Source organism: Oppia nitens, unplaced genomic scaffold, assembly GCF_028296485.1.
Source record: "Oppia nitens isolate AA-2021 unplaced genomic scaffold, nextdenovo-longstitch-racon4-pilon3 scaffold1_pilon_pilon_pilon, whole genome shotgun sequence".
Lineage (NCBI taxonomy): Eukaryota > Metazoa > Arthropoda > Arachnida > Sarcoptiformes > Oppiidae > Oppia > Oppia nitens.
Window position 1 is genome coordinate 12,390,292 of NW_026533199.1, and position 12,724 is coordinate 12,403,015.

Sequence of the window (12,724 nt, forward strand, 5' to 3'; positions counted from 1 at the left end):
TAAATTTATTAAAAGGGTTTTTTGCTACGTTAAAAATTATATATATTTTTATATTTATATTAAAATATATGGAAATAATATTGATTAATAAATAAGATACAAAAATAATTTATTTATAGTTTTATTATAAACATTATAATCAAAAAATGTAATTATTATTATTATTTTTTATTTTATTTAGAAATTAAATAAAATTATAATAATATCTATGGTGTAGTGGGTAATTTTTTTTATTTATTATAACTATTTTACTCTTAATTAAATTAAAATTATTATATTTCTGATTATATAAATTTATATAATTTAGAATTTTTTAAATATAATATTTAATTTACAGTATATTTATTAAATAAACTAAAAAAATACTAAATTATTAATCATTGCCATAATTATAATCATATTTAAATTTTATTTAAAAATGATTATTTTTGTAATCAAACAAAAACTGTAAATAATATTTTATTAATAATATTTATATGTAAAAATATCTTCTAAGCTAATTTAATAGGGATCTCATGGATTACGCTTATTATTTTTGAATATAATTAAATTATAATTTATTATTATATTATATTGTTTTTTATCGGTAATTAAATATGTTATATACATATAATATTATATAAAAAAATATTTATTTAATGCTTACTATAATTATATTACTATAATTTAGTAAACATAAAAAATTCATAAAAATAGATTTAAAATTGTCAAATCAATCAAATAATAAATAAATTGTACTAAAATTTAAATAACAAATTAATTGATAAATAGATATAATTCAATAATTAGCTAATAATATTATCAGTTTATTCTATATGAAATATGATAAATAATATTAAAATTAAGTTAGTATTAATTAATTGACTAAATAAATAAAAAGTATAAAACTGTAGAAAAATATTTTAACAATAATTTTAGTTACAAGTCAACATTTTTAAAATTACCGCAAATGTGGGTTACTCTATTTTTAATTATTTTAATTTATTCACTAAATTAAAAAATAAGTGTAAGCGTGAAAGTGATATTCAAAAAAAATTAAAAATAATTTTTACACTTAATTATCTAAGGAATTTTGCTTGTATGTGTATATAAATTATAATTTTCATTTTTCCAATATATAAAATCATTAATTTCTAAACTGTTAATAATTTTAAATATTTTAGAATATTATTTAGTAAAAATTAAAACTTTGCAAAAATAGCCTAATCAATCCTAATCAAATTTTATATGTTACAAACAACAATTTTTCGACAAATACATATTGTTTTTATTTTTTTTAAATGTTTGTTTTAAAAATCTAAAATTATTAATTAATTATAATTTTTTTTAAATTTAAATTTTTACACGTTTGCCATTCTATAATACAAATCTGAAATTATTTTATTTATTTATTTTATTTTACACTTTTTAATTTAAACAATTAGTTTTAATTAGATATTATAGTCATACATTATGATATTTTTATTATATTTATCTATAATTAAAAAATGTTTAACTGTTATTAAAACTAAAGCAAATAAATATTATTAGCTATTAGAAAATAAATAAATATTAATGTACTAATGTAAAAAACAAGTAAAACTGTAATTTTTAAAATTTTATTTTATAAATTTAATAATAAAAATACATTTTATATTATTTAGTTGAAAATCAAGTTTGGCAATATTTATCATTTATAATTATAGTTAGTAACTAATTTTTATTAATGTTAAAACTTATCTAGTATTTATTTCTATAGTAATATTAATAAGATTGTTTGAATAATTTTTTTTACAATTTATATAACAAAATTATTAAATAATTAAAATACCATCCTAATTGTTTATTATTTAAATGTAAATATATTAATACTTAATAGAAAAAATATTTATGATTTTAAATTGTAAATATTTTAATAAAAAATTTATGTCAAATCAATTTAAAATAAATATATCGGAATTACAATACAATATCATAGCTAATAATTTAACAAAAAAAATTAAAAACTAATTTAATCTTAAACAATACATTTATAATTTAAAATAATTATTTGCTATTATAGGATATTGTGTCTTTAAAAAATCTATTTAATATTATTAAGTTTAAATTAAAAAAAATAATTTATTTATTGTAAAGTGTGATAACTAATATTTGTTTAGTTAATTTTTAAAAAAACTTACTATTTTTATTATTTAAAGTTTTTTTATATAAATATACTATTTATTATATTTTTTTGACTAAATAATGACAAACATTTTTAAAAAAATAATTTTTATAATTAATGTAAGATTACTTAATAAAAATAATAAAAACTATTTATTTATTATTAAAACAAATAATCTATTAAAACTTTAAACATTTTTGAATTATAAAATTTGTATCTATCATAACAATTAAAAAACAATTAATTTATAATAAACAAACATACTACATAATATATAAAATTTTTGAAAATTATTTTATTTTACTCTTAGTTTAAATTAGTTAATAGTTAATAAATTAATAAAATAGTTTAACTATTCAACAACAATAAAATAAAGATATAAATATTACTAACAATGTTGTTGTATAAATAAATAAAAAACACTTAATTGTTATTTTTAGATCATATAAAAATATTATTATTATCTTTAAATTATGAACTAATTTTGTTAAAAAAAATTCAGTTATTTAAATTGAAAACTTATTTTTTAAAGAGTTTGTATTTGCTATAAGATTTCGTGTTAACAAATCATACATTTTAATAATATGTTTTGATATTAATTTTTTTTAGAAATATAGCTACTTTTATATTATTTTTTCAAAATTTAATTTTTATTTATACAATAATTAAATTAGAAAAAAAATTCTCTTTTTGAAATTATTTTATCATTATATCTTGCATAATAAAAAACAAATCTTATTGAAAAAACTGTAATAATTTTCATATTTTAAGAATATATTTTATGTAAACTTAAATTAAAACACTAACTATATGATTTTATATGATTTATAAATTTAATAAAATATTTGATTTTCACCTATATTTTCCTGTATATTAAATATTATATTCTGTATATTAATTTGTGTGTAAATAACTTTATATATATTCGTATATATTTATAATACAGTATTAATAAAAATAAAAATATTATAATTACATAAAATGTTAAAATTGAGTTTTTTTCTAATTTTAAACATGTATAATTTTTTTATAAAAATATTTTTTAACAAAAATTATTTATATATATATTTTTAAACTTTATATTCAAAAAAATACAAGTAATTTTTTAGTAGCAAAATTTAATTCTTAGTTATTTTATACTTTTATTAATATAAATTATTATAATAAGTATTAATAAAATTTTTGTTTTTATATTATAAACTTTAGAAGTTTTAGTAGTTTATAAGAATAATTAATAAAATTAATTAAAATTTCATATTAACAATACAACTTATTAAAAAAATTATTATTTAAAATTGTAACTATCTTTGTTTTTTGTTATTTTTAGATTATATAATAATTTAAAATAATTAAAATAGTATTTCAACAAAAAAGTTAAATTAATTTTAAATTAACTAAATCTATGATAAAAGCTAAACTATTAAGTTATAAGTAAATTATAAATTTTAAAATTAAATATAAAGTTTCTACTAGTTTTATTTAAAAAATAACTATTAAGTCAATAGTTGACTATCATTGTATTATTATTATAAATTAAATTTATACTTATATTTTATAATAATTTATAACAGTAATAAATATTATATTTAATTATTTTATATTCAATAACTATTGTTAAATTATAATTAAAAAGCGTTAATTCTCCTATATATCAATAATAAATATTTACATAATTAATAGATAATAATTTTTTTTATTATTGTTAAATAAATTATTTACAATTATTGGTAAATTTTTTATTAAAACTTTATTATAATTGTGCAATATTGTTAAATTAATAATTAAATGATCTATAAAAATAAAATAAATAGTTTGTAAAAATAGAAAATTAGTTTTTAATTATAATATATAAAGTTATAAATTATTAATATCTTATAAAATTTAATTTACGCGTTAGTTTGTACAGAAATTTTTCAATTAATAAAAATTAATTTTATATAATTTTATAATACATTAATTACATAAATTATTATTATTATTATTACTAACAATGCAATTACAAAATTTTAATGCCAGAAAAAAAACAATTATTTTTATAGATTATTATATAGTAATATATATATAAAAAAATTATTTATTACTAATTTTATTATTTGCTAACTACAGGTATTAAACTTTTAATAAAACTGTACTAGCTATTATTTGTATTATTTTTAATTGTCTGATTATAATATCTGTGTCTCAATAATGTAATGTCGACTCCTATTACAGATTAATGACTAACACTTAGACTGAAAATAAATTTGAGTTAAAAAATATATTTACTTATATACTTAAAAAAATAAAAACAGAAAGATCCTCTAAAGGCCATTGACTTATTATTATTATTTAAAATTATTTATTAAAATAATAATTTTATTACAGTTCAAAATTTTAAAAATTGCTTAATATTAAAATTTATTAATATTAACAAAATAGTTTTAATTTTTGATAAATAAGAAAAAATTAATTTTTTTAAAATAACAAATTACTCATTATTATTTTATGTTTCGTTTTATAGTTTATAATAGTAATTATAGTTAATAGTAATTAGTTTATTTATAATTTATAATCGATATAAATCACTATTATTTAGTTTATATTATTATAGTTAATGATATAATAACAATCATAATAATGATATTACTAAATTTCTATTATTAAATAATTTTTAATTAAACAAACTATAAGTGAACTATAATTTTACAGTTTTATAACAAAAATAAAGGTATTATTTATAATTTAAATAATCACTATTGAAAAATTGATAATAATTATTATGCAGTTATATATTATTATAGAAAATTAAATAAATATAATCTATTTTGATTGCACCGTACGATTTGTATGGTTGAGCCCACATATGTATGATTAGTATAATATTAGAGCAATTGTTGTTTAATGTTGTTAACCACTAATAAAATAGTTTATTAAATAAAATACTTAAAATTAAATTTTTGTTATTACATGGTGTATTATTAATTAAACAAATATAAATTAATTACATTATATATTATTGACCTTATTAACATAACATAACATTAAAAAAATAATATTTTATATATTATTACAATAACTTATCGATAATTTTAGTTACATTAAATAATAATTAATTTATAATTATATAACTTATACTAATAAATAATATTAGATTAATATTAATTAGTTATTTTATATAATAAATTTATATTTTTCATAAATAAACATTTATAGTAAATTAAGCTATATTATTTTTTTTAATAAAAAACTGTACACAAGATTTTAATTATATTATTAAAAAATATAATTTAACTATTTGATTAAATACAGATTGTAGTTTGTATTACTTGCTTTGAAATATATTTTACTTTAAGTTAATTATAATAAAATTTATATTTTATAATAGATTTTAATCATAATTTTAAAAAAACAAGTTTAAAATATATTTAGTTGTGAACATTTTTTTAAATTTCTATTTTTTAAAAAAAAGTTAATTTAATTTTCTTTGCAATATTACACTAATTGTTGATAGTAAATATCTATAATAAATTTATTAAGTTTATTTTTATTAATTAATTGTCATAAAATCACTGCAGTATTAAATATTTAATACTATACACATATAATTATAACTTTAGACATTTATAATAGTTTTCAATTAAAAATTATTTTAACCAAATAAAAGTGTAAATTTCAAAACATACAAAAATAAAATTTCAAAAAAACTTATTTAAATATATAATTCATAAAACATTTAACATAAAATATTTTAGTAATAATTTATTTAATAAATAAAAACTGTAACTAATTTTATTAATGTTTCTAATTATATAAATTTAATTAAATAAAAAATAACTTTAGTTAATGAGGACAAACTCCACTATTATGTATATATATATATATATATTAAAATTATTAACATATATTTATTAAATTAATTGTAAATACACACAGACATACTCACATAATATTTAAAACAAACTATAATAATAAACAATTAATGGTTTAAATTTTATTTTTTTATTTATACTAATAAAATTAAAAACATTATAAAAAATAAATTATTGTTAAAACATTAAAACTGTAATTATTTTTTTCTTTTAAAATGCTTATATGTAAACTTATAAATACTTATAAGTAAATTAAGCTATATTTATTTTTTTAAAAATGTATACAATATTTTAGTTATATTATTAATAAAATATTTTAACTTTATATAATAAAATAGTTTGTATAACTTGGATTGAAATATTAATTATATTAAAGTTAAATTATATTAAAAAATTATATTAAAGTTATAAAATTTATATACTATAATAGATTTTATTTATATAGTTAATAAAAATTATAATTAATATTTTTATTATACATTTTTCTTTTAATTTTCAATAAAATTTTAGAAAAAACAAGTTTAAAATATATTTAGTTGATAACATTTTTTAAATTACAATTTATTAAAAAAAAATTAATTTAACTATCGTTGCAATGTTACAATTTTAGTAATAATTTTTTTCTAGTAGAAAAACTGTAACAAATTTTATAAATTCGTTTAATTGATTAAATTTAATTAAAAAAAACAATTATTTTAGTAATCGAAAGCTCAAAAAATCCATTAAAAATTATTTATATTTTAAACTTATTAACATTTGTTTATTAAATTAATTGAAATTATATTTATATACACGCTCACACTCACATAATTTTTCAAACAAACTATAATAATAAACAATTAATCGATTAAATTAATTTATTATTTTTACCAATAACATTGATAAATTAATAAAAATGATTGATTAAAAAAAATTATCTCAGTATATTAATAGTAATTTTATTTTTAGTAACATAATAAAATACTAGTGATAATAATAAAAATAGGACCTATAAATTAAATAATTCATTTTAATTTTATAAATAATTTGATAAATAATATTTATTTACAGTTTTATAATAATAATAGTTTTTTTAAAGTTATTCATTAAATTAATCTATTTAATTATCTTATATAAAAATTAAAACTGTAATAAAAATCTATTATATAAATAATAAAATAAAACTATAAATTTAGATTTTTTAAAAAATTGTATAAAGTATATAAGCAAGCAAATAGCAAGTATAATACTTTTATTTTTAGATACTTTATTAATAAGATTTTTTAAAAATAAAAATGTAAAAAATATTTAACTTTTAATATTCATTATTGCACATAACAAAATAATTTATTTTTAAATTAGATAATTATTATTATCAAAAAAATATGATTACATTTAGTTAATTAATTATAATTATGAAAATTTATATACAATTTTAATTTATAATATATAAAAAATAACAACTATAACAATTATTTTATTTACTATTTTCATTTAATATAAATAATTAAATTTATAAGTTATCAGTAAATAATTAAACAAATAAAATTATTTTATCATTATTTTAAATTTGGCATAATAAAAAAATAATCTTATTGAAAATCTGTAATAAATTTTTATTTTAAAAATATATTTTATATGTAAATTTGAATTCAAATAATAAATGACTTTCAAATATAGACAAAATAAATTTTTTGATTTATATGCATAACATTTATTTATACAAAAACTTAATTAAAATAATATACAGTAAAACAAACAAAATCAAAATGTAAGCTTAAATTATCTCACTAATCAATTTATCATAAATATATTTACTAATTAGATTAAAATTACTTTAATAAAAATTACATAAGTTACTTTGAATTGTTTTTGTTTTGTTGTTGTTAATATAATATAAGTTAGATTATTATTATTTTTTAAAAAATTATATTAAAACTGTAATAATATTTAATTTAAATATTTTGATTTATAATTATATCAAACTATAAGGTATTTAGCTAAGGAAGTGAACCAGTAGTAAATTAATTATAATTATTGATTTTAACTTTTATATAGATTGTAACAAATATTAATTTAAAAAAATTATTAAATCTATTTTATTTAGAAATTTTATTAAAAAAATTTGCTTTATATATATAATTTTATCTATTTCAATTTTTGAAAATAAAAATGATGAAATTTGATTTTTATTAAATTAAAATATTTAACACAATTATTATTAATAAATTTTGTATTATTATTATTATTATTATTTATAAATGAAACAGATCAAAATTATATTAAGCAAAAATTTTTAATAAAATTTCTAAATAAAATAGATTTAATAATAATAATAATATTTAAATTATTTACTTATTTATCAAATCTATGTATAAAAAAAATCAATATACTTTATAATTCCTAATAAAGATATAAATAATAAAAAAATCAAATTGCATTATTTTTATGTTTAATTTGTAATATGATATTATTATTATTATTATTATTATTATAAATATAATAAATGATTAGTTATAATTTAAACTATCATAACTCTAAAGGTATTTAGAGATAATTATTAATATTTAATAATAAGATATAATTAATTGAAAATACAATGCATTTCATTATTATACTAACAAATAAAATGTATTTATGATAATAAATTATCTAATTTTATGAGTAATTAGTCAAGTATTTTGAATAATACTTTATAGATATAGTTAGACAACAACAAAAAGTATTTAAATGTAGATTTTAAATAAGAAAATATTGATATAAAGATTGAAAAAAAATATTTAAAACAATAAATATTAAAAATTAATTATTTATTTATTTTTAAATATTAATAAATTAATTAAATCTAATATGGTATGTTTATGTTGATTGAATTATTTTTAATCTATACAAAATTATTATTATGTAAAAAATATTTAATTTAATAATATTAATATTTGTATTAAATTGTATTTTAAGGGTAATAATAATAATGATAATGAGACACCAATATCTAGTAAAAGGATAGGACGGGATGGGACGGGACATCACGCCTATGCAAGTCTAAGGATTCCCAAAAAAAGTAAAAAAAAACTTAATTATTTTTGATATAACAAACAAAAAATTTGATTAATTAATTAATTATTATAATTAATTCATATATATATATATATATTATTTGTATTTTTTAATTATCTCTAAATTTTTGTTTATTAATATTTTTTTATAATATATTATAATAAATCATTATTTAATTATTACATAATTAGTTATCATATGTTGTCTATGCTATTATGATAAAAAATATTTTTTTTTCATTGCACCTATACATTGCACTTATAACTGTTTGTTTAAAATAAGTTATAATAATATTAGTTAGTTATAATAAAATATATTACGAAATTTATTGTATATTTATTAATTTTTAAATTTTGTTTTTATATTAATAAAAAAAATTTTATTTTATAGATAATATACCGAAAATATTATATTATTATACTAGTACACAATCGGCTCAACAAATCATTGAATCGGGTTTCATAAGACCCAGTCGTCCAAATCAACCGTATGGACAGGGAGTCTATATGACACCAATGAAACCGGGTTTGAATAGTGCCGATGAAATTATCAAAAACAATCAAAATGTACCCGGTTATGTTAGAAATAATTGTGCCGATTTTTATATTAAAATCTATACTAGTACATTGGTATCAGCTAAACTAAAATTTATCAGCAACAATTTATATTGTTACACTGATCAAGTTATAATAACTAATTCAAATAAATTATTGCTGCTACATGATGATGATGTTACTTCAAATAATGTTCAGGTACGTTTTTTTAAAAAGTTTTACTAAATTTATAAATACACTACTTTTACTAAATAACTAAAATAATATTGATATTTTTAAAATTAAAGTATTTAAAAAAATTACAAAAAATTAAAGATTACAATTATTTTTTTTAAATGCAAATAAAATAGTAATATAAATAATTCAATATTATTATTAATAAAAATTTTTTACTGGTTATATACATTAGCTAACATTAGACAATTTTATTTTTTAAAAAATATTATTATTAAGCTAACTATTTGAAAATAAATATAATTATTATATATATATTTTTATGGATTTTTATTGTTAAGATTCAATCATCGGATTGTCAGATAAATGGGGACAGTAGTCATGTCGATGATGATGATGATGGTGTAGTTGGTTGTCATAGTCAACAATCCCAACAACACCAACACCAAGTGCTCTACTATTATACAAATCATGAATCGGCTCAACGATACAAAACCTGTGGTTCAATCAAATTGAATTTAATTCGTATAGTATTCAACCGTCACCTTAAGCTAACAACATTGGATCCGGATAGATATTCAAAATCAGATATATTAGCTAGATACTATCAAGGACAGTCAACTGTACCTGTACAATATCGTGATAAAGCTGATTGGTGTATTAGGATTATGGTGGATAAATTGGACCTGACCAAATTGATATCAATGGCTAATAATATGTTTACTTATAGCGATAGTATACCAATCAATCAAATTGATGTATTCAAAAAACCTAAATTAAATTGGTTTGTTTATATAGTTTACTATAATTAGTACTAATACTAGATTATTATTATAATAATTAATTAATTAAATATATAGAATAATTAATTGATACTAACTGATTTAATAATATTTTTATAACAATTTTAATTAATAGTACTAATAATTATTATACTATTTATAATAATAATAATTATAATATTTATTATAATAATAATAATACTACATTTTATTATAATAATAGTAATATAGTATTTATTATTGTAATAATAATAATACTATTTATTATTATTATTATAAAAAAAATTAATTAATTTAATATATAAAATAATTAATTGATACTAACTAATTTAATAATATTTTTATATATGTGCAATTATAATTTTTTTTAAATCAAAGAAAATTATTACAGTTTTAATTGTTTATATAATTTTATTTTTTATTATTATTATTAGGATTGCTACAAAACTAAATAGTCCAGCAACTATTTCATCATACAGTAGCATGGTAAATTTTTAAAAAATCAAAATAATAATCTATAAAAAATAATACTTAAATATGATACAAATAATTTGTAAAAAAAATAATTTTTTTTATTTTAAAAAATAGCTCAATGTTCCCGATAGACTGTATCACTATGTTGGCAATGATGGTGTCGACACCATTAGGAAAGTTAGCAAAATTCAACCCAATTTCCTCGATCATGGTATCAATGGTTTATTACTATCGTCAATGTCACCGGGTGAATTTACACGCCTAGAAATCAAACTAGATATCTACGATAATCATTGTCCCATTGATATTGTCGATTGGGTAATACCTATTAGGACAGTTACATTGGATCGTATTAAATTGCACCTGGTCAATCGTATAGCTAGTACAAACAAATATGACCTATTTTACTATGACCTGGATATAGTTATAGATACAAATGATATATTAGATAAGCTACAGTGTTTGGATGAACAGGTAGATAATAACAATAATGACCCTGCTAATAGCCTATACCCTTGATTGTCTAAAAATATTGTAGTTTAGTTTTAGTATACAATTAGTAAATTATGTCATAAAAACACTTTTTATATTTTTTAGAAATTAAAATAAAATTTATTTAAAAATACGTACAAAATATCTATATAATCTTTATAATTTTTATCATTACTTATAATTTATATACAAACAATGTTTATTGTATTTTTAGATCATAAAATTATTTTTTTTAAATAATTGAATTAAATATTCTTTATAAATCAAGCTAAAATTTTTTTTATATAATAATAATTTGAAAAAATAATTATAACTAAAATTAAATATAATAAAACTTTAAATTATTATTTTTAATTAATAAATTATTTATTATAACTAATTATTGATTTTTAAAACAATTAAAAATTATTAGTTATGATATTAAACAGTTTATTATTAAATTTTCTAAAAATATAGATATAAATAAAATTATATTATTTATGTAAAATAATTAAAATCCAGTACTTTATGTTGACTAACTTATATATATATATATATATAAATAGATATATTTAATACATTATAATATTATAATATAATATATTTTACAGTTTTTTTTGATTGTTAAATATGTCAGATTCAAAGTTTACAATTTAATTCAAAAAATTAATTTATATTTTAAAATCATTCAAAATGTAAAAAAAGTTACCAATGTCATAATTATAAATTAATACACTAATTTTATAAAAATTAAATTATATAAAAAATTGTTAAGATTAACAATATCTATAATAATTAAATATAATTAAAGTATTTATTATATATATATATCAGAAATTAAGGACAATATATATTATTTTTACATTTGTATTAAATATAACTTTTAAAAAAAAATTTTAAAAAATGGATAAATAATTAGAATATTTTTGTCCAAATAATAGTATGACTTCTACGGTTGCCAGTACTGGTACAGATCAATGCCGGACATCAATAAAATATCAATTGAAACAAAATTTAATATTATCTTTAAAATTATGATCTAATTTTGTTAAAGAATAATTCAATTATTTAAATTAAAAACTTTTTTTTAAAAAAAAGTTTGTATTTGCAAATATATTAGCAAATCATACATTAGAATAATATGTTTATATATAACTAAATTTTTAAAAATTATTTTATTATTTTTACTAATAATTGTGTTTATATTTTAAAAGCACAAAAAAAACTAAAACTAACAATAAT

The 12,724-nt window shown here is 14.2% G+C and overlaps 1 protein-coding gene across 1 annotated transcript; it reads left to right on the forward strand.

Moving 5' to 3' along the window:
- The first annotated feature begins 9,423 nt into the window (after positions 1-9,423).
- LOC128951553 (uncharacterized) lies at positions 9,424-11,530 on the forward strand. The gene is made up of 4 exons (XM_054296800.1): positions 9,424-9,779; positions 10,097-10,539; positions 10,972-11,023; positions 11,126-11,530. The coding sequence occupies exons 1-4, from the start codon at positions 9,534-9,536 to the stop codon at positions 11,528-11,530; spliced, it is 1,146 nt and encodes a 381-aa protein (XP_054152775.1). The 5' UTR covers positions 9,424-9,533.
- Positions 11,531-12,724: the final 1,194 nt, after the last annotated feature.